Raw genomic sequence first — 27,741 nt, 5'->3', positions numbered from 1 at the left:
GCCTGGGCTTGCATTTTGAAGACTGCTGTAAAACCTTTTTCCTCCTCTGTGATGAAGGGTTTTACAGTGTGCTGCAAAGAGCCACTTAAAAGCAAAACAGGAGGGAAAAAATCCTGTTTGCAACACTTCTCCTGCCTGAGTTGGGTGGTGTGAGATACGGGGTGCTTGTAGGGGATGCTGCAGGAAAGTTGAGCCTCTTGAGAACCTGTTCTGTGCTTAACAATCCATTGGTGTTTCTCCTGTGGCATCTCCCAGCTCCATTTCCTCCCCAAAATCATGTTTCCCACTGCTCAAAGGCTTCTCTGGTTTGAGATGTGCTTTAAGTCATGTAAAGCCAAATTTTACTAGGCTGCGGTCTCCAAAACTTTTCTCCAGCAGAAACGATTCAAATTTATCCATGGATAAACCTTTCCCACAGCTGAAGCAGGTCTGTGGTCACCTCCTGGGAAGGGCATTGCAAACCAGCCCTTGTCCTGCAGCCTCTCCAGGGCTCTGCTGAGGGAGGGCAGCTCCAAGCTGGGATTTGGGTTTGGGATGGCAAGGAAGGTGATGTTTTTGCTGCGGCTCAAAAGGCAAAGGCATTTCTGTGGATTCAGAGCCGTGGGTTTTTTTAACTGCTGCTTGTTTTGATCATCTCTCTACTAAACTGCTCTGGATGTGCCTAAGGGCAAACAAGCAGGTGTTAATGTTAATATCCTGCTCTTTCTGCTGTTGTTAGGTTCTGGGGAAGCTGTTGGTTGGAATGGTGCTTCTCTCAGCCCTGGCAGCTGCAAGGCAGGTGAGACCTGGCGAGAGGAGACCGGTGCTGGACCTGGCTGGGAACAGGCTGCAGCCTTAAATTGGCTGCTAATGGCTCTGCAGCTTCCCTGCTCTTCTCCATGCTCTCCTTCTTCCAGCTCTGAAAATACTTGCAGCAGTTAGGGCTGTGCCCAGGGACATTTTCATTCCTGTCATGAACTGAATTAGAGGGAGTGGTTGGGCTGGGAGAGCGGTCTCAGAGTGGGCAGCAAGATTTACCCTGTCCAGCAGTCTCTGCTGTGGTGGCAGAAGGTGAGGAACGGGGCATCCCTGGTCTCTGGGTGTCTGGAGCATCCCTGGAGCTGTCCCTTAACATGCTGTGGCCCCAAGAGCTGGGATTTGGGCAGGAGGGAGACTCCACGAGCTGGAGGTGCTGCCAGCCTCAGGGATGCTGCTGGCTTTTGGCTGCTCCTGCATTCCTGCTGCAATAATGCCTGTCCTGAGCGAGATGAAAGGGTCCCACAGCAGCTCCTGCATCTCCCCCTGCCTCTCCCTGGTGTTTGCCTCTCTGGGAAATCCCTCTGGTCCCTGGGATGCTGCACTGTGCCTGCACAGACGGGATGCAGTGAGGGAAGAGGGAAGTTTTCCTTTGAGGTCTGAGGGATGTGCCGTGTGCTGACCAGGGGCTGGCACAGAGGGAAGGATACTTCTGTTAATTAGCACGAGATGAAAGGAAAACTTGTCTTTATTCAAAGAGCAGCTTGTTCCAGTTTCATCGCAGTCCCTCAGTTCTGAGCTTTAAAGTTCAGTGAATGTGTGAACAATAAGTTGGGGAAGATGTTTTGAAGGCAGAATGGCAGCATTGTTATGAAAATGCTGAAGGGGAGTTGTGACACTGTTTTGAAGATGAAAGTATTTTTACAATCTTAAACTGACACATTTTTAAAAGAAAAAGGAAAGAAGAAGAAAGTTTTCACGAAAGACAGCTCTCAACAAGACTTTCCCTGGCCACAGCCAAATGTGGCTGTTCCTGAAGGCACTTTGGGGCTCTGCTGGCTCATTGCTGTCCCTGTCACACTGGTGGCCCTGCGTCCAGCACGGTGGGGTGGATTTTACTGGTGTTACTGGTGAGTGTTGGGCAGGGTGGGATCTGCACAGCCCCGATGGAGGGAGCAGTGAGTGTGTCCTGCCCTCCAGGCAGCTGATGGACCAACAGAGCAGCAGGAGGAGGGCACAAAGCTGAGGAGATGTGGATGAAGGGTGGACACCTGCCAATCCCATCCTTGCTGCTCCAAGCCGTGCCCTCACCACTTCTGACCCCACAGCACTCACTGCCCTCTGGAGCTGCTCTGTGAAAACAGATTTTCCACATGTTTAGCAAGCATCTGTTAATGGCTTAGCCAAACATCGCCCTGTCAGTGTGGAGTGAAGGGGAGGCTGGAGCTGCCCGTGCCTGGCAGCAGCTCTGGGCTGCTTCTGCCCTCAGCTGTGCCACAGGACTTGCCAGCTCGTGCTGTTCCAGCTCACCCAGCGGTGCTGGAGAGGCTGGGCTGGGGGTGGAGGCTGCTGTGACACCACTGGCACGACAGGGAACGGCCTGGGGTGTCTGGGGACGTGCAGCAGCTTGGGCTCCATCCAGTGACTGGCTCCCCATCCCAGAGCTGCATCTTGCCAGCTGGAGCTGCACTCCCAGCCTAACCCAGTCTCCCTCTCGCTGTTGCCTGAGCTGAGCAGCCCCTTGGAATCACAGAATGATGAGTTGGAAGGGAACTTAAAGATCATCTCTTTCCAATCCCCCTGCCCATGGGGGTGACACACCAGAAGGTGTCCAGGGAGTCTGAGGCTGCTGTTCTGAGCCCACCTCCCCTTTGCCAGCTGCCTGCAGTTCCTCTGGTCAGAGTTAGCAAATGGCAACGTTGCTCACACACTGACCACTTTTTCTTGGAATTTTCTCTTCCATGAGCACCTGAATGCACCAGCTTGTTGTGATGGTTTTTTTTTTTAATTTCCATAAAGCTCTAGTTTCCATTACAGTCCCTTGGACAGCCGGGGGCCTCTGAGTGGGTGTCCTATAATTAAAAGCAATCTATTGCCATGTCTGAGGGGGCTGTGTGAGCTACGGGGCCGTGAGCCGTGGTCTCCTGCAGCAGAGCTGTCAGGCAGTTCCTTCCTTAGAAAAGAGACACCAAAAATTCCTCTTCCACCCCCAACTTTGTCTTCCTGCCAGCCCTGGATTCCAGGTTTATTTCAGGGTCTTTTCTTTTGGGCTTGGGTAGGTGCAGAGCATGTATTTTTTGCCATGTGAGTCTGACAGGCCCTTAGGGAGGATGAGTGGGTGTCTTGAAGTGTAAGGGAGAAACTTGGCATGTGTTTCAGCTCCAGGATCTCTTTGCATTTTTGGCTGCATCTCCTTTTAATCCTGCTGCTCTTAAACTTTCCTGAGCCAGCAGAGTCAGCTCCAGCAGCGCTGCCATCCAGGAATAGCTCTGCTCCCATTCCTTGAAGGTCAGGTCACAGGGACTGCCTGGGGCACCAGTCCTGGACTTCCCCTGCCCAGCACTCCCAAATCTGTGGATTGGGATGGTCTTACCTCCTCTACATCACAGAGAGGGGTCCTCTTCTCTTGGAAGTGGTCAGGAAGGTGCTTGGAGCTGGCTGCACCAGCTCCATATGTGTGCTCCATGCTTGGGTGATTCCCTAAAGATTCTCTCCTGAGCCTCCTGGGGTGATGTATTTCTTGTTGTGTCTTGTTCCGTGCTCCCAGCTTGGTTCTTGGCCTTGTCTATGGGATTTGGGATCTGATTTTCAGGAGGTGAAAGCAATCATTTAACTGTGCTGGAGACTGGGGGAAAGATCTTCCCTCCAAGGTCTTTCCTGAGGTGCAGTTAAGGGAAGCACCCAGGAACGTGTGGATTCATCTGGTGGAAAATCCAGCACTTCTGGGTCATTCTGGGATTCTCCTCTTGGCTTTGCTGTTTCCTCATGAGATGGCTTTGACTCGGTGAGCGCAGTTCCTGTCCCTCTTTTGTACCCACTGCTGGCAGGAGCCTGGAGGGGCTCCCGTTGTGCGTTACTGAGGTGGTTTGAAATCCCCATGTGGAGGTGGCAGGGAGGGACAGACGCTCTTGTCTCCCTTCCTGGCCCCCTGCCTGCAGGCTGGTGGTGCAGAGAGGGCTGAGGAGATCAGGGAAAGTGCAAGAGCCAGAAGTGAAATGGGTGAGTGGGCTCGACAGGCCAGGGTCTGCTGCTTCTCTGAGCTGGGGAAGCTGCTTGCCCATGCACTTCTCCATCCAGCAGCTCTTCCCAAAGCTCAGCAGGCAGCAGGACAGCGGGACAGTGGCTGTCTCTGCCCATGGCTGTGACACACTGTCCCGTGAGGAGATGGGGTTTTCTCTCTGCTTTAATGAGCTAAAAATGATCTGTGCAGTTGAAAGCTCCCCCACGTGCACCCGCATCTCCTGATCTCTGCGAGACAGTGACAGCTCCTGTAATTAGGCAGCTGAGCAGGTAACCTTAGCAACTCCACGCTGCTGCTGGGAACCAGCTCAGATACCCCTGAGATGGTGTCTGGTGTTCAAATGGGCCCTCACAGGGCAGGAGAGAGAGCTCGGCATGCCTGCACCCCATCCTCCCTCCCTGGGAGCGCTCCCATGGCTGGTGGTGCCTGTTGGGGACAGCAGGAGCTGGCACAGGTGGGGACACTGATGTCCCTTCACTGCTTGCTCTGCTCTTGTTGATGCACAGGCTGGGCATCCTACTTGCCACAGCTCTGGGGAGAGGCACTGGTGCACTGCTGGGAGGGAACTGGTGCAGAAGGAGGTGCTGAGCCTACTGGTGCACTGTTGTGAGCTGCCCTGCAGGGAGTGGGGTCTCTGAGAGGCATCAGGAGGAGCTCTGGACCTGCAGGAGAGCAGGAATCTTCCCTTCAGGAGCACAGTGTGGGGCAGGCTCTTGGATGGTCCCTCTCCTTAGTGTGCAGGTGGAGGGAGCTGATGGCCTGGCATCAGAACAGTGCTGGAGGGTGGCTGTGAGTGTCCTGAGCCCTGGGAGCTGCGAGCAGAGCTGTGCCACAGCATCCCTGTCCCTCTGCAGCACCCCCAGCCCTGATCCTCCCCTCCAGCCCTCACCCTCCCCTCCAGCCCTCACCCTCCCCTCCAGCCCTCACCCTCCCCTCCAGCCCTCACCCTCCCCTCCAGCCCTGATCCTCCCCTCCATCCCTCACCCTCCCCTCCAGCCCTCACCCTCCCCTCCAGCCCTGATCCTCCCCTCCATCCCTCACCCTCCCCTCCAGCCCTCACCCTCCCCTCCAGCCCTCACCCTCCCCTCCAGCCCTGATCCTCCCCTCCATCCCTCACCCTCCCCTCCAGCCCTCACCCTCCCCTCCAGCCCTCACCCTCCCCTCCAGCCCTGATCCTCCCCTCCATCCCTCACCCTCCCCTCCAGCCCTCACCCTCCCCTCCAGCCCTGATCCTCCCCTCCATCCCTCACCCTCCCCTCCAGCCCTCACCCTCCCCTCCAGCCCTGATCCTCCCCTCCAGCCCTCACCCTCCCCTCCAGCCCTCACCCTCCCCATTTCACCTGGCCTGCAGCTGCAGCACCAAACACTCCCTTAAAGCCTGAACACGCCTCTTGCCCCGTGGGCTCTGGAAGGGGCCTTGGCTACTCAAAACAGTGCTTGGAAACACTTTTTTATAGCAGCTGGGAGTGAGCCAGGGCAAAAATGAGCTGAGGCCGCTGAAAGGAGATAAGCTGAGACGTAAACTGTGATTTTCTGCCCTGTGAGCCCTATGCATGGATTTCATCTTTTAATGGAAGTGCAGTAAATAAAAGCCATTTTCACAATAAGCTGAGCAACAGGTCATAAGCATCTGAGCCACTGAAATTGATAGAAGCGAGCTAAGCGTAACAAATCTCCCAAAATTGCACAGACTCCACTTGTATCTAGTCCCTTCCTGCATCTCACCAATTATAGCAAATGGCAATTATTTCTGAGCCAGAGCTTTCTCTGAATAAAACCTCAGTCCAACTGTAGATGCTTTATCTTCTTTTCAAATAGATTTGTACCGGAGGAAAAAGCCCCAGTGGGGAGAAATCCCATTTGAAGGGGTTTTCCCTAGCAGTGCTTCCACAGACAGTGGATGCTGGACATGCTTGGAGGTGTAAATTTGACCAGTCCACAGTTTGCTGGCTCTGGCTGAGAGGGGGATTTGGGGACATGTCAGGCACATTCCCTTTTGGTTGTGTCTCTGTTAGGATGAGGTGTGGGCTGGGATTGACATGCTCACTCCTGGGGTGCTGCCCTGTGGAATAGGGAATTTTTCTCCCTCTTCCAGTTAGATCCAGTGACTGTCTCTTCCCAGTCCCCACTCCAGGGCTCTGTGCTGGTGCCCCACGGGGTGTCTGGGGTGTAAAGCAGAGTCTGAGCCCCCACTCAGATTAAATGCAAACGCTTTTGTCTTTTATAACTCTGCACCTTTTTTAGAAGCATTTCTGCTGCAGAGCCTTGGGGATGCACCTGCAGCAAGGAGAGTGCAGGGGGGAAACTTCCTTGTCCCTGCACCAGTTTGTCCCAGTTCAAGGGGTTACTTAGGACTTTATTTGACTTTATTTGCAAGTGCTTGTAAAGAGATTTTCTGCACAGAGGTGTGGCAATGCTGGCTTTACCTGTTCAGCCTCCAGTGCACAGTCAAAAGCCTGAACTTTTTGGCTCTGGGTGTTTGAGCAGGACATCCCTGGTGCTGTACAGACCTTGGGGGCCACCAGGGAGTTGTGGGAGTGGTCCTTGGAATGTATTTTGTCACGCCTTGACCTGTGCTGGGGCATCAAACATCTCAGGCCCCGTGTTTTCCTGTAGGCAGGATGGAAGTGCCTTGCTTGGGATTTGCTGGAAGCGTGTTCCTGCTGTCGAATGCTGCCAGAGATGCTGATGAAGAAATGCCACGGGGTAGTGGGCGGATGAAGCTCAGCTGAATTTCTGATTGATGTCATTAGTACTCCCTACTGAAAACCCCCTGGAAGCTGGACACGTTCTGTCTCTGGATTTCTCCAGAAGTTGTAGCTGAACAGCTTCTCCATAGGTGAGCAGAGGCTGCTAATGTGGCACCCTCCTGGGTGCCTGGAAAAGTGGCAAGGTCTGAAATTGCCCAAGGACTGATTTATGTCTCGTGGTGTTGTCAGTGAAGTGCATCAGGTATTCTGCAGTGCCTGGGAGCGTGTGGGACAGGGAGATGCATTTCCTGCATGGCCCTAGAGCCACCTCACAGGAATCTCTCACCAACAGGAGCCACAGTGCTGCTCAGTGCTGCATCCTCCCCTGTCATGGGCGAGCAGGGTTTGATTGATTCACTCTGTGTTAGCTTCTCGTGAGCAAAACTGCTGGTTATTGTTTTATCATTTTTACCTGGGACTTGGGAATTGTATTCCCATCTCCCTTAGAGGGTTGTTAATGAAAAGCACTGAACCAGTTTGTCTTCAGTTTAATTTGTCTGAGCTCCAAACACCTCCCAGAATATCCCAGAATCCCAGAATCATTGGGTTGGAGAGGACCTTAAAGATCATCTCGTCCCTGCCATGGGCAGAGGCACCTTCCACCATCCCAGGCTGCTCCAAGCCCTGTCCAGCCTGGCATTGGACATTTCCAGGGATCCAGGGGAAGCCACAGCTTCTCTGGCCCCCACCTCACTACCCTCACAGGGAAGAATATCTTCCTAATACCCAATCTAACCTTGCCCTCTGTCAGTTTGAAGCCATTCCCTCTCGTCCAGGGCTCTTGATACATCCCACCACAGGGATGCAGCCTCATCATCCACCTTTGGAGCCTCCTTTATTGGCAGTATGGGAGGTAAATCAAATAAAACACAGGCTCAGCATGGTTATTCAGTTCATCCCCCTTCCCCTGGTGCGTGGTTCTGCAGGCAGAACATGTTCATTTACTCGCCTAAACAAAATTTCATCGTCCACCTCCTGTGGTGTGTAATGAATCCAGCCAGAGATGCTCGGCCCCTGTAGCCACAGCAAACCCAAGCTCCTCAAGATGCTGCACAAACTGTGACTTGCTCTGCATCTCGCAGCATTGCCATAATGCAGCTGTCCCCCACAAACCTCTCTGCAATTTGGGAAGCGCAGTCTTTGTTTCCTTTTGCTTTACCAGCTGTAATCCCTGCCTGGTGCTGCCCCTTCCTGGGTAGCTGTTTATTTTCCTTAATCTTTTATGAAGTGCTTTTATCATAAGCTCTCTGAAAATCCTCTGAAATGAGGCCCTCCAAATCACCTTCATTTATTTTAAAGGCTTGCTTTTGCTGATAATACTGCCAGGTTGCTTAGCACACCTCTTTTCCACCCTTCCTCAAAGAAGTTGTATTGACCTTGCTCTGATTCCACTTTGCTGCCTTCTACACTGGCTGACCCCTAATTAGACTCTGAGCGAAGTTCTGGGGCTCCTGCAGTTTGATATTTAGTTCTTTGGTCCTGGAGCCATGGCCTGCTGCTTTTTAAAAACAAAATAACAATAATAAAAAAAAAAAAAATCAGGCTGCAGCTGTTTCACTATTTACACAGCTTTTGGGAGAAGCATCCAGGGCTTGGCAGGTATTGCAGGAATTGTATTAGGGTTTGATACAACTCTCTGTACCTGAGCTAAGAAGCCTTTTCAGATGTGCAGGAGTGAAATTAGCTTGGCAGCCAGGATGCACAAGTTTGGCTAAGCACATATAATCCTAGAATGGTTTGAGATGGAAGGGACTTTAAAGCTTACCTCATTTCAACCCTGTGCCATGAACAGGGACACCTTCCACTATCCCAGGTTGCTCCAAGCCCCATCCAGCCTTGCCTGGAGTTCCCAAAAAGCTCTGGTGTAGCTTTATTGGTACTTTGTGCCTCTTCTGACTGGGAGGGGCTTTTTTTCCCCAGGAGATGCTGACCCCTGAGGACAGGGAGAGCTGTGATTGAGCTGTGTGCCCATCAGCCTTAGGTGAGTCCTGCAGTGCACAGGGAGGCTGCAGCATAGCCCAGCACTGCTCTGGGGAATTATTATTTTCTTTCCTGGCTGGTAAAAGTAGCCCATTCTCAAGGCAGGTGGCTGTGGCCTTACACCTGCTGTGAAAACTTGGGGAAACCTCACACTGCCTGAGCAGCTTTCTGTATTTGGGGAAATCAGGCCGTTCAGAGCAAAGCCCCCACTCTGCAGGCTCAGGCAGAGTTGTACCCAGCTGCTGGAAGCTGAAATTAGATAAATTCAGGTGGAAAATGAAGCTCCAATCCCCAGATGAAGTTAGAGGGTCCCTGTGGGGTGGGAGGTTGTGCTGTGGGATTGCTGTGATCCATCCTGTACTTGGGAACAGCTGGATCCTGGAAGTGCTGCTCAGGTGGCAGCTCCCTCCCAGGCTCAAAATGCTGGGAGTCTTCAACAGGCTGGGATATTGCTCTTTTTTTCATGTTTTCTACAAATTAAACAAGGTTCTTGCTGGGTTTCTCAGGAAGGGAATGTCTCTGCATGGAAATATCCATCCTCCCCTGCATCCCTCCTCCTTCTCCCCCATCCTCTCACTCCGCTCCTCCTCGAGGTTAAATGCCACAGCAGAGAAGGAAATTGAGTTTCAGTGTCTGTGCTCCCAAAGGCTGCTCTCAGCTAGGGAAATGCATCACCCCCCTGGGCTCTCCTGCTAATCCCTCCAGGGGATTTCTTGGTGCTTGGGAGGCAATGACACACACCCAGGGGGTTGCAGCTGCTGCTCCTGGTGTCCTCAGGTCAATGGGATACTGGTCCCATTATGCACTTGTAATGGAGAGGATATCTGTAAAAGCAAGGATTTATTCACTGGGTCTGGCCTGGCAGGGGCAATTTGGGATTGTAAGGAATACGTAATCAGATTTCCATTTTCCGAGGGCAATGCCAAGTGAAAATGTATGAGTCTATTTCCTTTTTCTTTATTATTGTTTAGAAATAACAAAACCTTGTGCCCTGCACACAGGGTGGGCTCTACATTTAAAACAGAGGTTAAAGACCTGGAGCAGCGCTACAGAATCCTTGAGAGAAAGAATCCAGGACATTTTGCTTGAGAATCCCAGGGTGGAAGAGCTACTGATCCCAAAATCACGTTGTCCCACATCCTCCCATCCCAAATCTCCTTTCCTGTGGGACTCAGGGAATTATTCTGCTCTGATCACACAGGTTGCCATGGGCTGATGGGGCACTTTGTCTCCTGCATCTGTTTGGCAGCGTGTGGTGCTTCCAAAAAAAAAGATATTTCACAGGTCTCAGTTTTCAGAGAGTGGAGGGAAATTGAGCCCATGCTGCCCATCAGTGTGTGTATATGTGTACACTTATATATGTGTGTGGGTATAAAAAAGAGTATTTAGGCATGTTGGCTGATACATTAAAAATAATCGTTATTGGTTCCACAAATTACTGGCAATATTGCTGTGGCTGCATTACAGCCTCAATTTTCACTTGATTGCCACCACATAATTTTTAAGCAAATAACCAAAGCATTCGAACTTAAATATTGTCACAGTATCCTTTTAATAGGCAAATGAGATAATTATAATCTCCTTGGATAATAGAATAGCTTCTACCTACCGACATGCATGTAATGCATTCTGCTGATTTTAGGATGATTGGGAGAGCTGCATTTTCTTTAGTGGTAGTTCTGCAAAGCTGGGAAAAACCCTTCAGCTGGGTGAATAGGGAGAATCCTAGGATCATACAATATCCTGAGTTGGAAGGGACCTACAAGGTTCAGAGAGTCCTGGCCCTGCCCAGACACCCCAAAAATCCCAGCCTGGGCATCCCTGGAGCTCTGGCAGCCTCGGGGCCGTGCCCATTCCCTGGGGAGCCTGGGCAGTGCCAGCAGCCTCTGGGGGAAGAACCTTGCCCTGATATCCAGTCTAAACCCTGTTGGCACAGTTCCTTCCCTTGGGAGGGAAGAGCAGGGGCCAGGGGGAGGTTTGTTTCTCATTTGTCTGTGCAAAACGTTTACTGGCCTGGTCTGAGGTTTGCAGCAAGGTGTTAGAAATGGTTTTTGGCACTTGGATCTGGTGGAGGGAAAGCTGGTGGCTCTGGGGCCATTCCTACTGATTTCCAAATGAAAGGATGGGTGCTGGGCTTGGAGCTGTTTCCTCCTTCAGGGAGGGAAGGCTGAGCGGGAATTTTGCCCATTACCTGCATCCAGGGACAAGAATTGGGATGCAGAATGTGCCTGTGAGCTTCCTTCACTCTGGCAGCCCAGGGGGGATGTGGTGCCCGCAGGGGAGCTCACAGGAACCAGCGGTCACAAAAGATTCACCCCAAATTCATCCCCTTCACCATTCCCTACTCCCCCAGCCATGGTTTGGTGACTCCCTGGCCACCCCAGTGTTCACCAGAGCGGCATTTCATGAACCAGCATCTCCTCTGTCCCCACTGTGTCCTGGTGCTGCCTGCGATGGAGCTGAAGGGAGGGAAATCACAGCTGCCAGTGACCTCGCTGCTGTACCTAAGCCATCACCTAAGCGATCCTTTCCTGCTTTCTCCACCCTGCCTCCGGCGATTGTAGCCGGGAGAATGCCTTGATTGCCGACAGCTTCTCAGGAGTTGCGGCACAATTGAATCAGTTCCCTTTCAGTGCATAGAAGCCCTTGAAATTGTAATCACAGGCCATTCTGCATCTCTGCATTGTGTTCAGCAGCCAGCTGCGAGCCAGCCTCTCCTCCTCCTCCTCCTCCTCCTCCTCCTCCTCCTCCTCCTCCTCCTCCCCTTCCCTGAGCCCCCTGGGCTGTGCTGGCACCCATCCCCTCGCTCTCACCCCTGGCAGGGTGCTGGAGATTGCACGGTCTCTACAAATAAAACTTGAGATGGAGTGGGCTGGGGTGGCATGGCAAAGCCTGTGGGAGCAGCTGAGGCGATTTCTGGGGACAGCCGGTGTCATGGGGGGCAGAGGCTGCAGGTTTGGATGCTGTGGTTGTGTATCTGCATCCCTCTCCCATGGGGAAGGGGGAAAGTCCTGGCTGGAGGCAGAATGAGGGGGCTGCCAGGCTCCTGCCCTGCCTGCTGTGCCACTCGAGGCAATTGGAGGTACCACTCAGAGCTGTAATCCTGGCTTTGGGGTGGGCCCTATCCTCAGAGAAATCCACTTTTTTGGGGGAAACTCCAGCCATGAGCAGGGGGCAACCACATCCCTCTGTGGGACTGAGTAGAAGCCAGAAGAGAAAGTGGAAATGAGCCTCTGCTGCCTTTGGAGCAAAACCATCCACATCAGTCCCTGCTGCTCTGCTGGGTGTCCCAGGGAAGATGTGACCAGGAGCCATGAAAGGCTGAACTGGGGATTCCTGGAGCCAGGAGTGTCCGCCTGAGTGTCCCCTGAGTGTCCCCTGAGTGTCCCCCTGAGTGTCCCCCTGAGTGTCCCCCTGAGTGTCCCCCTGAGTGTCCCCTGAGTGTCCCCCTGAGTGTCCCCCTGAGTGTCCCCCTGAGTGTCCCCCTGAGTGTTCCTCTGAGGCCATGGCAGTGCTGCTGGTGCCTCCCCTCTGGTGCCATGCAGCTCTTTTATCAGCCATTTATCAAGCCCTGCGCTTCCTACGTCACCTGCTGCATTTCTGCTGCTCTTGCTCTTCTTTCTCTTCCCCTGACCCTTCACTTTCTTTGTGCTGCATCATTTTTTATTTCCTTGGCTTTCCTTTTGTTCCCCATCTCCCCCTTGGTGTCTTTCTGCTGCCTTCAGAAGCTTCCCAAGCGATTCTGTGTCCGTGCTGATGGCAGCAGGACCAGGAGGTGCCTGGCCTGCCCCTCCATCCCCATTCCAGGTGGGCAGGTGAGGGAATGCTGCCTGCTGCCTGCCCAGAGCGAGCAAACGCAGCAGAGGGTCAATGGAAAATTGAGTGTGGAGAGAATTAGGGCAGCAAGGCAGAATAATAAAACCTATTGCTGTTGAAATGGTGCCAGGAGAAGCTATAAAGGGAGGGCTGGGTGCCAGCTCTAGGGAAAAAAGATATGATGCAGCGTGACCCAGAGCTCATCTGTCTGGAGATGAGGATGAGGCTGGGATGAGCTGCCAGGCATGGGGACAGCAGGGAGTGACACTGGCTGTGGCAGAGCCCTGGAGCCACCTCCCATGGAGACCCTCACTCCTCTCCCCACATTCTCCAGTGCTCACTGCTGGAGCTTGCTGGCCTGGATTTGGTCTGGCTGCTGTCAGGTGTTGCTCTGTTCCTTCCCTGAAGGGCTGGGAAGGTAAATCTGAAAGGTAAATAAGTATTTAATGGGAAAGAAGAGCTTGAGGGAGGGAGACAGATTTTGTCCTTCTGTTTGTTCTCACATCTCATGCTTTCTGCAAGAGGAAATCCTAAAACTTGTTAAACTTAAAGGGCCTGAAGTCTCCAGAGTGCAGCGTGGCTGGGGGAATGACTGTCCTGTCCTGTCCTGTCCTGTCCTGTCCTGTCCTGGTGTGGATTTGCTTGTCCCGATTGAGGAGCACAGCCCCAGCACGTGCCATTGCTGAGGCTTCAGGTCGATGCTCTGCTGAAACAGATCTGACAGACTCATTTGCTTTGTTCGGGGTTTTTTTTGGTGTTGTTTTGTTTATTTTCCTCTTTTAATTTTTTTTCCTGTTGGGAAGAGGAACCCTCTCAAGGTGGCAGTCAATTAAAAACAACAAAACTCCAAACCTGGCTGCTGTGATCCATCCCTCCCCATCAGTTCCCTCTGAATGCAGAATCATGTTAGCAATGTTAACAACATCGTTATCACAGGACGAGTCTTTAAGGCAGCCTGCTTTGTCTCCAAGGCTTTCAAACTTCCTTTTGTCCCAAGAAGTCAAAGTAAATTGTAGGCAGCCAGCTAGAACGTGTGTCCCTGCGGGATCCCTCCCCTGGCAGAGAAGCAGGGGCTTCTCTTTGTTCCCTGTTGAGGTCTCCAGCATTCCTGAGGCTCCGATGGTGCAGCTGTCACCATTAAGGGCACGGTGGGATGTCCTGGGAGAGGCTCAGGGAAACTGAGGCATCCCTGGTGCCTCCCACAGCATCCTTGCTTGACATCCCACAGCACGATGGCATCTCCAGGCTTCACCCCTGGGGACCCTTTGCCACAGGACCTCTTGTTTTACCCCTGGCCTCCTGCTGGCAGGAGCCTGGGTATTCCCAAGGTATAACCAAGACCTTGTCCTGGAGCAGGGGAAACGACCAACTTTCTTCCCATGCCAAAGCTGGGAAACAAATGGCCCTGGCTCCAGCTTAAAGATTGCGTCCTCACATCGGCTGGGGCACAGCAGCTCATACATTCTCGTTTCCTTAAATGAAGGATGCACTCAAGCAATCAAAAACAACTTCTGGGACAATCTGGTTCCATTATGTCTAATGGCAGCGGGTGCACGTGGTGCGTGCTGATATCTTAGAGAAACAAAGAGGGATTTTCCCATTATTCAGAGAATGGATGAGACGTGAAATGAACTCCTCAGAGGCGTTTCAGTTTGTCACAATAGAGCAAAGTGAGTCACGTTTGGAGGATTCAGGAACAAAACATGTGCGGTTTCTTGTATTCCCCTGTTTGTGTGCTCCCTCCCTCTCCTGTCCCACTCCTCCCTTCTCCTGTTAAAATTCGGCAGCACAAACCCAAACTCAAGGCACACTTGCTACACTTGTTGAGTCATGAGTGGAAGTGAGATTCTAGCACTCTCCTGGAATGGGGATCTTATCAGCCCAGGCATCTGCAGATGCTCCTGAAATGGGCTTTCGTTTGTCATTTTGTTTGTCAGCCCAAAGGAGGCATCATCTCGTGTCTTAAAAGCTGTGACCATGAGGAGCAGCTCATTAAAGGCAGAGCATCTCAGCTCTTCTGGATGTTGTAGTTGGAGCACTAAAAATTCACCAAACATCCTGTGAACTGGAATAATTAATCTCATATTGATAAGTAAGCTAATGGATTCAATGGGCTGTGGGATGTTGTATTTGCAGCCCTGGGGCTTCTTGATGTTACACAGCCAGAGAGGAGCATCCAAAACTTTTCTCACAGCTTTCTTTCCAGAAAATATAATTTCACTTGGAAAAGGGAGGGAGCATGGGGGAACACTTAATTTGTACTCTCCAGAAGGCTGAATTAGAATTAAAACTGTAATTTTATTTTGACATACTGTTTTTCATGGCTGAATTGCCATGGTTTAGGGTTCTGCTGGGCAGGTGTCCTGCTTCCAGCTCTGCTCCGTCATGTTAGAGGGATGGGGAGGCAGGTTTGCCATCAGCAGAGGCCCAGGGAAGGTGAGTAGCACTTGTTCAGGAGCAATCCCTGCCTGGATTCTCTTGCTTTTGTGGCACTGAAAGGTTTCCAGAGAACAAATGGTGCCCTCCAGAAGGTCTGTCCCAGCCCAGGCAGGGGTAGGTGCCAGGGACCTTGTGCCATTCCCATCGGTGCTGCTGGGACTCTGAGCTGCCTTGCTTAGATCAGCACTTGCTGGACATCCCTGATTTGGGGATATTAATGCTTTTCAACTGGAGTTTTTTCCCAAAGCAAGGCAGGGAGCTGGTGTAGGGATGGTGATGCAGAGGCTGGTGTGGATCAGCTCTCCTTGGTCAGGTCACACACATTTTGGAAAGGCAGCACGAAATACTGCAGTTTGTTTCTCCTAAGCAGAGTGTCATCTAATTTTGTCCTGTGGACATGCTACCCAAAAATAAATCCTTTACAGGCCAAACTTAATTAGAAAACCTTGGACATAAATCTCTTTGTGCCCCATATCCCACCCTGGCCACAGAGATCCCTGAAAGCGAGGAGGGGAGAGCTCCTCTTGCCACACTTTCCCCTAGAGTGCTTTCTGCCTCTTGTTGAGCTCCTCTTTGCTGCACCTGGGTTGCTGATTAGAGAATTGCCTTGAAAGGCATCTTGAAACTCTTAAAGAACTGTTTCCCGACTTAACAAATCAATGCATTAAAATCTATAAATATTTAATCACTGTTTGCCCTCCAGTGAGGCTGGCATGGTGCCTCTTCCCCTCCCAGCTCTCCCCTCCACCGTTAAGACCCTTCCCTGCAATGCCCAAATAATCCATTTATTAATGACCACTGCGTGACCATTCCCATTCTTCTCTGGCAGCATGAGGTCTGTGGAAAAATCACCCCAAAAGTGCCTGGGAAAACCCTGGCCTGCCCAACTATCCACCTCTTTCTCTGCAAGCCAAGCTCCTGAACTGCGAAACAAAAACCAATCCCCTAGCAAACTCTAAAATTATTTCAGAAAGAGACACAAATAATATGGTTTATGAAAGGGGTTCTTTATCACTCTGAACATTTTTTAATTTTAATTTTTTTTTTTTCCTCCACTGCAATTAAATTCAAGGTCTTGCATCATCTGCTGTCATCATTCCCAGGGAAAAAGCTCTGGATGTGACAGCAGGAGAGTGCTGGGAGGAGGGGACCAGGCTGCACCTTGGGATGGGGGGCAGCCTGTGCTGGGTGCTGTGCCTGGACCCCTCGGGGGTGGGAAGGCAGCTGTGGGGGCTCTGGGGTGAGCTGGGAAGTGGTGCCCGAGCTGGAATGGCACACAGGGAGCTGGGATGGCACACAGGGATCAGGGATGGCACACAGGGAGCAGGATGGCACACAGGGAGCAGGGATGGCACACAGGGAGCTGGGATGGCACACAGGGAGCTGGGATGGCACACAGGGAGCAGGATGGCACACAGGGAGCAGGATGGCACACAGGGATCAGGGATGGCACACAGGGAGCTGGGATGGCACACAGGGAGCAGGATGGCACACAGGGAGCTGGGATGGCACACAGGGAGCTGGGATGGCACACAGGGAGCAGGATGACACACAGGGAGCAGGGATGCTGGCATGATGCTCTGTGGGCACAGCAAGCCCAGTTTCCCAGCAGAGCTGGTGAGCAGAGCTGACATTTCCAGTGCCCACTCGAGCTGGGCTTTTGCTGCACAGAGCTCTCTTTGTGGGAGGGGGAACAGGATGAGTTTCACAGGAAAAAAAAACAAACCTAAAAACCATTCAGGGAAAAGCTGCTGGCAAGTTCTGTAGCAGAGGAGCAGAACCTCCTGTCCTGAGCCGCAGCTCTGCCTCTCCTCACCAGCCCCATGGCTTCGTGCCACGCTGCTGCTGCTGCCTGCAGCATCTGTGTTTTCCCTGAGACTTGTCTGGAACATTTCTGGGGCTGTGGGCCTGAGGGATGGGAGCAGGCAGGCTCTGGAGCAGCTGTGCCCGGCTCTTCCCGAGCAGTCTCCCTGTTCTCAGTGCTTAGCAGCTCATTAGCCTTTGCCCAGCTCCAGAGGCTTGGCTGCCTTTCCCTCTTCTCCTGGAAATGTGGTGTTTGAGGGGCTCAAAGATGACTAAACGAAGGATCAAAAAGGGCAGGAATGAGTGGCTTGGTGCTGGTCCTTCTCCAAGCTCTTCCCTGAAGGTGCTTCCCAGCCTGTGGGTTTTTATGCAGGGAGAGCCCTGTGGGTACCAGGGGTGGATGTTGCTGGCTCTGTGCTTGTCTGCTATGATTTTGAGAAGTCCCAATGATGTGGGCTGGCTTTTCTGCATGTTTGGGGAAGGGCTGTGTCCCAAAGTTCAGGCTGAGTGTCTGTTAATGCTGGGCCCAGCAAGGGCCAGGAGGATGCCTTCCCCTGTAGGAACCTCAACAGGGTTGCCCCTTTGTCCTGGACTGTGAGTGTTTCCATCTGGAATCTGCTTTTCACTTCTGAAAGTGAAAATTAGAGAGAACCAAGTGTGTGAAGCTGAATGATTCAGTTCTGGGGGCTTTTGTGGAGCCCTCCAGCCTGCAAGGAGCCTGGGGAAGCTGGAAGCAGCCTCGGGAGCTATCCCATTTTGGAAACAACAATTTCTCCCTTCTCCCTCCCTTGAAACGGGAGGGAAATTCCAAAAAATCTCATCATTACAACTCTGACAGCTCTGTTTCCATTTGCTCAAAAATTACCTTTCAAATATATTTCAGTTCTCTCCAGCAGACCTGTCAGAGGAGCTCTTCCAGGACAGCTGAGGAAGAGAGAAAGTACTAAAGCAGCATCCATCCCTGCTATCTCTAAGGGAACTAAACGTGGCACATTTCAGCTCTGGGTGCCTGTGCTGTGCTCTCTCCTTCTGCAGCACCAATCCCAAAGGGAGACAGTGTTCTGAGCGTTATAATTTGATGATAATAATTCAGCATTTACAGAATCTTCTATCTCTGAATAACAAAGCGTGTCAGGGAGAAAATGTAATCCCTGGTGACAGGTGGGGGGGTGAGAGGTGAAGTCGAGGGAGTTGAGCTGAAGGTCTGGAAGGGAAACTTGGGGCTTCTGACTTGTGACTTGTGGGGTTTTACATTCCTGATGCTCTTGCTGCACCCCAGCAAGAATTTCCTCTGAGGATTCTGATGGGATGCTTTGGATGTGGAGGGATTGCTGAGCTCTCAGCCCATCTTGGAGTTGGGCTCTGCTGAAGACGCCAGCTGTGAGAGGATGGTGTCCCAGGGCTTTGGAAATGATGAACACATTTTTTTTGTTTGAAAAGCAAATGAATTCAAGCTTCCAGGAAGGATCCTGGTGCTGTTCCTGAGGGCACAAGGAATGGCAGAGCTTCTGAGCACGGTGGCTTTGTGGCACTGCCCTTGAAGCGGTGTCAGGCTGTGTGAAAGCCATGTCAGAATCATCATTACCCCTAATTGTTCCAACTCCTCCTTGGCTGCACGATTTCACTTCTGAAACGGCCAAATGAGATGATGGGGGGGAGAAGAGAAGGGGAGGGTCTGCAGCAGTGAATCAAAACCAGGGATTAGAACAGAAATTGTCTTATAATTAAAGTTATGGAGCTGCTGCTGCTGCAGAGTAATTACTAATGGGGATCAGTGAGGCGCAGATGAGGAAACGTGGAGATCCCTGGCTGTGGTGAGGGCTGAGCAGGAAACACGATCTGTTTGGGAGGGCAGCTGGGGGTGGACTTAGGGGACGAGCAGGATGACAGGAGGGGGACAAGGGAGGGATCCTGTGCTGCTGCAGCTCCTGGAGGTGTTTCAGGCTGGATGCTGCAGCTCCTGGAGGTGTTTCAGGCTGGATGCAGGGCAGGGGACACTCTCTGATCTGGTTTGTGTGTACACTCAGGGGCACTGAAGCACCTTGCAGTCCCTGCTGCCACATGCATGTGTTTTCCTCCTAGAGCAGCCAACCTGTTTGTGTGGAAGGAACATTTTATTGGGTGTGCGTTGGCCTCTGCTGCTTCATTTCATGCTCAGTGCTCAGAGATCAAGGGCTGTTCCTTTCCTAGGCCTTTAGTAAATTTTTCTGGGTTACTGGAACTGGTTGCTTAGCCCAGGGAGGTGTATTTTTCTCAGTCCAATGCTTGTGGCTGTTTTCTTGCATTCCTCTACTCCTTCCAAGCACATGCTGCCAAGTTTTTATTTATTAATATTGGCCAAATATTGTTTTGGGGAGGGTTCTCGCTGGTGACACAATTAGAGCTTCTTGTCCATGAGCACTCAGGAATGAGCAGTTATCCGTGTCTGCTCCCAGCAGAGGCCATGGCACTGCTGGCCACCAAAATGAGCTTCAGTGACCCCAGTTTGGCTCTTGTGCTCCAGGGTCAAAAGGAGTTATTTTCATTTTTGCCTCCTGCACAACCAATCCCTTCTCATTTGGATTCTCTCCCTGCTGGTCTCCCTGCCCAGTTCCTGCCTGGAGGCTGCACTGGAGCTGGTTGTGGCCCAATATCCAGAGGTACCAAGGGGCTCCTGCCTCAGGCAGGAGCGTGGGATGTGCTGTTCCACAGACAGGCATTAAACTGGTGACAGCAGTGACTGTTTGTTGTGTTGTACTGCTCAGTACAAGCATAGGATCACAGAATCACAGAACACTTTGTCTTGGAAAGGACTTTAAAGATCATCTTGTTACAGCCCTCTGCCATGGCAGGGACACCTTCCACTGTCCCAGGCTGCTCCCAGCCCTGTCCAGCCTGGCCTTGGGCACTGCCAGGGATCCAGGGGCAGCCCCAGCTGCTCTGGGCACCTTGTGCCAGGGCCTCACTGCCCTCACAGAGAAGAATTTCTTCCTGGTATCTCATCTAAACTTACTCTCTGTCAGTGTGAAGCCATTCACCTTTGTCCTGTCACTACCTGCCCTTGCAGAAAGCCCCTCCCCATCTTTTTTGGTCATCTCCCTTCAGCTGCTGGTGTGTCCTCTGCATGGGATGGGAGTGGAGAGGGTGACTGGGATGGGGGAGTGCCAGGCTGCAGGGGCTGGTGCTAATGCACATCCCTGCAATATGCAAAATGCTTACAGGAGCAGTGGGAATTTCTGCCTGACCTCAGCTGGTGTGATCAACTGATGCCCTGAAGCATGAAAATAAATAGCTCTGACTCATAAGAACAAGTGGTGCAATTACTTTAGCTAGGATAAAATATTTGTAAGTATCTAATCCTTCTCTGCACCATGTGCAGGAGCGAGTCCTTATCTCCTCTCTGCTCCCTCTTCCCTCCAGCAGCACAGATCCCTCTAAACCAGGAGCCTCTCCAGCTCCAGGGGCTCTGGGACATCCCTGCAGCTCCAAACTGGGCAGCAGGACGGACACACAGCCCCTGGGGTTGCTGTTAGGAGAAGTCACCTCTCTTCATTCAGGGTTATTTTGTAGTTTTCTGTTAAAAAAAACAAGCTAGCAGAGAGTGGCTGGGGAGCTGTGAGCAAAAGGGAAGTGCAGAAGAGGCAGTGAGGTGAAGCTGGGGAGGGTTCCCTGCTCCTGGCTGGCTGTGCAGGGTGCTGAAGCAGCAGCTTTGTCCTGTGCTCTCTGGTGTGTGCAGAAGGGGCTCAGTGTGGCTCAGAACAGGGAGTTTGGCCCAGCTGAGAGGCTGGCTGCAGCAGGTTTAATTTGGATTGTGTTTAATTTGGATTGCTGATCACTGCATCCCTGTGTGTCAGCTCACACCCAATCCCCCTGACCCACAGGGACAGGAGCTTTGGACCAGTGTTAAACACAGGCCTTGGATGCCTGAACTTGGAAAATCCTTCCTGGGCAGATGCTGCCACCAAATCCGTGTGACAGACGGACAGAGGAGCGCTGGCAGGGGGGGAGCTGTGCTCTGGGAAGGGAAAGGACAGGGCCATTCCTTCCACTGGCCAAGCTTGGATGGGTTTCCATCCTTCTTTCATTGCTGGTGCCCACAGGTCAATCCCACTGTGCTGATCCCACAGCAGAGCCGAAATTTTCCTGACTCAAGCATTTATTTTTTTTAATAGGTTTGGCCCAACAGTGATTTAATGATCTTTTTCTAAAATTTAGGGGGGTTTTGGCTCGGTTTCAGGCATTCAGTATTTCAGAGCTAATTGTCAAATGAAACACTGAATTCACAGCAAAACATTTGATGTTTTATTTTTTTCCTTAGTGCTTTCAGCAGCCAAAAAAATGACTAAATCTCAAGGCTGTGCACCGTGCCTTTGGTACTGCTGTAGCTGGACAAGTGTACATGGCAATACATTTCTGCTGGGGTTTTTTTTGGTATTTTTTTAACACCGATTTCACAGTCAGCAGGAAAATAATCCTGACTTCAGCTGTACTCTTACAGCATTAGCATCTTGCAAGGACCTGACCTGAGCAGCTGGAGGTGTCAGGTCACTGCTGCAGGCTGCCTGGTGCCTGCATCTCCCTGCATTTCCTTTCAGGAAAGGGGCAGCTGTGGGAGGAAAGCTCTGCAGCCACGTGTTTAAACCTCTCCAAGGTGATCTGAGTTTAGCTTGGAGCAGAAATGAGACTGAGGTTAAGCAGCATGGCCAGTGTGTGCTGAGCGAGGGGATTCTGTCCCTGTGCTCAGGTGAGACCCCACCTGCAGAGCCAGCCCTGGGACCAGCACAGGGAGCACCTGGAGCTGCTGGAAAGATCCAGAAGGAGCCACGGAGCTGCTCCAAGGGCTGGAGCCCCTCTGCTCTGGAGCCAGGCTCTGGAGGAGAGCTCAGAACCCCTTCCTGTATCTAAAGGGGCTCCAGGAGAGCTGGAGAAGATCTTGGGACAAGGGCCTGGAGTGCCAGGACAAGATGGAATGGCTTCCCACTGCCAGAGGGCAAGGATAGACAGGATATAACAGGAATAAATTCTTTGCTGTGAGGGTGCTGAGGCCCTGGCACAGGTGCCCAGAGCAGCTGGGGCTGCCCCTGAATCCCTGGAAGTGTCCAAGGACAGGCCTGGAACAAATCTGGGATAGTGGAAGGTGTCCCTGCCCATGACGGGGTGGAAGAAGATGATCTTTAAGGTCCCTTCCAACCCAAACCATTCTGTGATCTGGTGACCCAGCAATGCCCTCAATGATGTTCCTCATCCTCCCCTGAGTCCTGGTGCCCCTGGGGGCTGTGGCTTTGCCCTGTCCCTGGTGCCCCAGGCTGTTGTGAGCATGGGGAGGTGGCACTGGTACCTCAGACATGGTGAGCTCTGCCTGGGAAGGGAAATATCATCTCCTGTGACTGGGGGAGCAGGATGAATCACTCCCCCAGTAACAGGATTTGTGTTTTTAAAGGAGACTAAAATAAGCTCATTCTCATAGCTGTTCCTCTCTGGAAGTTGCTTGTTCACGGGGGGAAAAAACCAACAAAAACAACAGTGCTATTTCAATAGCAAATGATTAGTGGGACAAAGCCAGTTTTGGGGAACTTGAGGCCAGCATTGTACCAGCTCAGCACCCACCATCAGTTCTAGGGCTCTCGAGGGCACTTGCAACCCCAGAGTTTGAGTATTCCTGCCTGGTTCCCTGCAAGCTGAAATGCCTCCAGTGCACACAAACTAATTACCGTCTCCAGCCCCCGGAGAGGGCGCGTGAGGAGAGCTTCCAGCCCGCTATCTTGATTGTTCCCTGGGAAAGAAACAAAGCCAGGCTTGTACCCGAGCTCCCTGAGGACTTGGGGAGATGTGTGGCTCAGTCATGATTGCATTTCTCCGTCTGCCACGCGATATTAAAAACATCTCATAAACGCTTCTGGAGCGCGGGCTGACGCGCCTGCGCCGGGCCAGCTTTGGGAGCCCGGTGCTGAAGTTCACTGCGGGAGCTGCTTCTTCTTGTGGCTCCAGCATCATCTGGTCCTGGCCATGAGGCTGGCTGGACTGGGAGTCACCCCTTCCCAAGGGAATAATCCCCTGGACCTTAGTGCTAAAGCTGGTCAGGAGGAGATGGGGCTGTCCCTTGGCAAACCTCCAGGCTCCAATGCTTCCAAACCCCTGGGACAGGTGTGGATGTATTTTGTGTTTTCCTTTCAGAACGGGGCTGTGTTGATCTTCCTGAGTCACAAAGGTTGTGTTTTGAAGTTTACTGAGATTCTTTTTTCTGCTCTCTTTCTGATCAGAAGTGACAAAAGCCTCCTGGTGAACCTTCCCACATCTCAGACAGCCTTCCCCCTGAAATGCAAACACACTGGGAAGCTTTTGGCTCGAGCAAAGCATGCCCTTCTGATGGAAACCCATTAGCTGCTGCTTTTTCTTTCCTCCCTCCTCTCTTCCTTTGCTAGAATAAAGTGGCTTGCATCATTTTTCCCCTTGTTTCAGCCAACAAACATGTTTGTTTCTCCTTAATTACCTGGGTGTCAATGGGGTGCTTCATCACTGTCTTTCCTCAGCTGGCTCCTTTCATTTCAATATACAGCAGATAATCAGAAGCCTCAATTGCAAATCCTGCAAAACCCTCCAGATCTGAAACTGTAAAATAACCCCAAAATGACCTTGAAATGACTTTCCATGCCCATGGAAATGAAAATTAACTGGACTCATTTGACTGGCCTGAGGGGAAGAAGGTATTTAAAAAAAATAAATAAATAAACCTGACAAATGAGCCAGGAAAGTTTCGAGTGTCTCAGGTGAACAGGAACATTAAAATATGTATTAGTTATAAATGCTCTAGCGCAGGGTGCCTGAAATTGTTAGAGGAAAATAATCTGTGTGTATGCATGAGGAATGCATGTGAGATGTGCTGAGGAACGTGACCCTGGCAGCTGGGGGAGAGCAGGGGCCGGGCGGGCCAGGAGCTGCCTGGGAGCTGGGATGAGTTAGCTCGTGCTCAGCTCTGCTGTCTGGATGAAGATTCATTTTTGTGGCACTTGCAGCTCTGCCTGAGCTCCACCCTCACTTCTGCTGTGCTTTGCACAATGCTGAGAGCTGCAGGGTCTGAACAGAGCATGGGGACGTGTCCTGAGGGTGGCTGTGCTCTGCTGAGGATCATGCAAGGTCCTGTAGGATGCACCTGGTGGAGACCATGGAATCAGAGAATGGCTTGGCTTGGAAGGGACCTTAGGGATCATCTCATTCCAACCCCCCTGGCACCCTGGTCACGCTCCAGACCACGTTCCCTGAGCTGCCACAGCTCTGCCTCACCTGTGAGGCATCTTCCACATGCACAGACCACCTGGTGAACGTGGGATGGAAGGTGACTGGAAGATAAGGAGGGGGGCTGATCCTCTTGGGATTTCCCAGGCTCTGTGTTTCCCGGGGTGTTTGTGCTGAGCTCCTTGGGGTTGCCTGTTGGAAGCTTGTCCCAGTCTGAAGCTGCTGGAGAAGAGTCCCCCCTGTGCTGCAGCAGGAAGGGTCCGTGCTCTGAGGAGTCTGGGGAGGTCCAGCCCATCGTTTGGTCTCCACCACTGCTTTGTGTTTGCAATGGACTCTCTTGTCATCTGTGAGCTTGGGTAGCAGAATTATCTTGACTAGAGAGAGAGAGATTTACAGCTCTGTAATCCACGCTTGTCCATCCTAATTATTTCCCTTATCAGCCTTCAGGAGAGTAACTTTACAGTGGTAATTAGTCTCTGCAATCCCACCCCATCTTAATAATTAACACAGAGTTAGAATGGGAGGGGTGAATCTGTTTTTGGGCTGGAAAGGTCCTTCTGGGGCGAGAGTGGCACGGATTTTTTCAGCAGTGAAGTGCAGCCTGGAGAGGACAGCAGTGGGGATGGCACCGTGTGCTGAGGACCCGTGGGACAATGACAACAAGTGGCAGGGAATGTTTGCCAGGATTGTGTTTGTACAGTGTGAGTTTGGATGTTTTATTAAGGGAAGTGCTTGGCAGGAGCTGTGGTATCGGAGCAATGAGCATCTGTGGCTCGCGTGGGCTTCACCTGGAGCGGCGAGCATCCAGCTCTGCGGAAAATGAGCCCATTCATCATCTCCAGTGCTTGAGACACAGCACAAAAAAGGGCAGTTTGACCTAATACTGCCCTATAGCAGCTGCAATTACTGGAGTATAATTCATTTCAAATAGATCCAGAGATTTCCTTCCCTTAATATCCAGAGTGGAAAAGAGAGCGAGCAGGCAGGATTTGTGAGCCAAGCAGGGACCGGATCGATCCCAGGCAGGGCATGAGCTGGGGATCTTGTGGAGGTGAAGGGCAGGATTGGAATGAGCAGAGCTCTGGTGTGCACCTCTGGAGACACAGTGCTTTTAATTTCTGGGGTTTAAATGAGGATCTTAACCCTGAGTGCAGGTAGCAGTATAGTGTGAGGTGAGATGGTCAATGTTGGCCATAGTGGTGAATCTCTTGCAGGAAAAGTTGATCCTCAGCTTTTCCAAGCACGGTTCAGTTGATAAAACTCTTGTCTTTGGGGTAGAGTGTTCGTTTTGGTTATGGCTTTATTCAGAAGGAGGTCCACAGAAGAAATTTATACAAAAAGGTAAAATGTGACCCTGGAAGCCCCTCCATCCTGATCAATTCAGGGACAGATTTCTGGAGCAGGATGCACAGAAACTGTGGGTTTACTTCGGACACTCAGTGCTGCCTCAGCTGGAAGATCTGTCCGTGTGGGTTGAATTCGGTGTTTCTTTGAAATTGTTTAAGGCTCAGTTCAGTGCTGTTACACATTTCTTGGAATGCAGCCATTAACAGCAAGGTGGATTTGGGAGCAGGCTGTGGTTTGCATGCTGCTCCCATGCTGGGATGAAGGCAGCTGTGGCTCCCCTGCTCCGGCACTGACCCCCTGTCTCCGAGGAGCCTGCGAGTAAATGTACACCAAGGGATGGGTGGAATTGACATATTTCTTCAGGCTGTTCCTTTAATTTTCAGACATCTATCTAACCTGGGAAAAACAGATCTTGGTTTTTATTGCAAGCCCCAGGGGCTCATGCTAACAGGTTGTTTCAGAGCTGCCAATAATACCTTCCAGAAAGTGTCTGTGAAATTGTCTGGAGGCTGGATTCTGTCACCACCTTCTCAGGATCTCTCTCCTCACTGGCTCTTTCCATCCCTACCCCCAGTCTGTTTCCTTGTGCTGAAACTCCAAGGAAGACCTGGTTCTGCCAGGTCAGCCAGTCCAGGCTATCCACCAGGCATGGCCAGGAGGGTCCCAAGTCCTGGGTTTTCAAACGAGGTGCAGGGTTATGAACAGGGTGTGAAGAGTTTCCCTCCCTTCTCTGTGGAAGGTGGATTTCCCTTGACTTCCTCCAAGAAGAATTTGATCCCCAGTGTGCCAGGCAGGTGTCAGGCTCTGATGGATGGGCAGAAACACTGAGTAGCTGGGTAAGGATCCCCCTTGGACATGGCCCTTGGCTCCCTGCCCTGCTCCAGTGCCAGGTACTCAGCCCCTCTGCAGCCCTCATTTCCCTTCCATCATCATCATCCTAAACTGCAGAGACAGCTCCAATCAATAATTCATAACCTCACAGAGTCTCAGGAATAGTTAAAGGAGGAGGATAAAATGCCCTGTGGGCTGTCCTTCCCCCAGGCTGAAGGTGGAGGGGCAGAAGAGGTGAAGGCTGTTTGGTTTTTGGGTGGTGCTGTTTGATGGATGCAGTGATGGATACAAACCCTTCCCTGCAGAGCTTCAGCAGGGCAGGGGTGTGGGGCAGGAAAAGCCCTCTGAAGGTGTGAACATCCTGCTGGCTGGGGAAGGCTTTGCAAGGGTCAGAGAAAGCTCCAGACATGATTTTACTTTTTTGTTTGGTTTCCAGTGTGTCTAAATGATTCTCTTGCTCAAGTCTGGCTTTCAAAGGGGATTTGATCATTCAGAAACCAGGATGTTTCTGAAAACCAACAAAACAGAGGCTCTTAAGGGATTTTGCAATGACTTTTGAACTGTTTTCTTGTCCTCCATGTAACTTTATCCACATTAAATGACTGTAAAAGCTAATTCTGCTTCCTTTGGCTCTAAGGTGAGGTGTGGGCTCATCTCCTATCCCTGCCCAGACTCATTCTCCCTCTTGAACAGACTTTTCTGGAATCCAAGCAGAGGGTGCTGTGCTGTTTGATTGTTTAGAAGTCACTGGAGTATCTCACGTTCTCTATTTTAACAATTGAAGAGAGGCTTTTATTTTCTCCAGAATCATAAACACAATCTTCAGTGTGTTTTTTGGAAACAATAAAGCTAAACTCTAATAACCACACATTTTCCTTGTTTTATGTGCACACATCCTTGGGGAACAGGGCCTCAAGGACTTTGCTTTTAGCAGGGTTTTAACTTTCTCAGGCTGGAAAGTGCTGGAGAGCCGGATTATGTATTTGCTTTGGTACCTAAAGAAATTTTTTTGCCTTTAAAAATGTTCAAGGTGAGCAAAAAAAGCACCTCTGGAAGAAAAAGCCAGCCATGTAACATGAAGGTTTTATCACCACCATCTAAAAATCAGGCTTCATTTAAATTTCGTGTCTTGCAAACTCCTCTGTACGAGGACTAATTAGCTCTCGTCCATCTCTCTCCCATCCTGTGAATAATATTGTTTTCTTTTAGACGAGATCAGAGGCTCTCGGAGGCAATTTATAAAGGAGGATGCTCTGCTACAGACGGAAAACCACAGCAGGGAGATGAAGGGACACAGTTCCTAAAGTATTTAGCCACCTAATGGCTTTTTATTTTTGAGTGTAGAAGTAGGTTAGGGCCCGAGCTCCATCTGTGGTAGTGATTTTTTGATAGAGAACTCATTTAACAAGGTAGTTTTCATCCAGAAGTGTTGAGAAATCCAAAATGCCAGGAGATGCTCCAGTTTTGAAGACTTTTTCGGGGGAGGTGGGGGGAGAAAATCACATCTGCTCAGTGTGACAGGGATGGGCACTGTCCAGCATCTCTAGGTTGTACTTACAGAATCACAGAATTATAGAATGCTTTGGA

The 27,741-nt window shown here is 51.3% G+C and overlaps 1 protein-coding gene across 2 annotated transcripts in view; it reads left to right on the top strand.

Annotated features, from left to right (window-relative positions):
* Positions 1-27,741, top strand: part of ASTN2 (astrotactin 2) — a 300,670-nt gene that overhangs the window by 11,788 nt on the left and 261,141 nt on the right. The window contains exon 1 of one of the 2 annotated variants that reach the window (XM_086857799.1): positions 1,480-1,865. The exons of the other annotated variant lie outside the window; for it this stretch is intronic. Within the exon in view, the coding sequence (XP_086713925.1) occupies positions 1,757-1,865 (109 nt within the window). The 5' untranslated portion in view covers positions 1,480-1,756. Of the gene's footprint in view, positions 1-1,479; positions 1,866-27,741 lie in introns of those variants that run through there. 2 annotated transcript variants of the gene reach the window in all.

This window comes from Cyanistes caeruleus, chromosome 20 (genome assembly GCF_971803275.1).
Source record: "Cyanistes caeruleus chromosome 20, bCyaCae1.hap1.1, whole genome shotgun sequence".
Lineage (NCBI taxonomy): Eukaryota > Metazoa > Chordata > Aves > Passeriformes > Paridae > Cyanistes > Cyanistes caeruleus.
The sequence above is the reverse complement of the archived record's forward strand: the minus strand, read 5'-3'. Positions and strand labels throughout refer to the sequence as shown.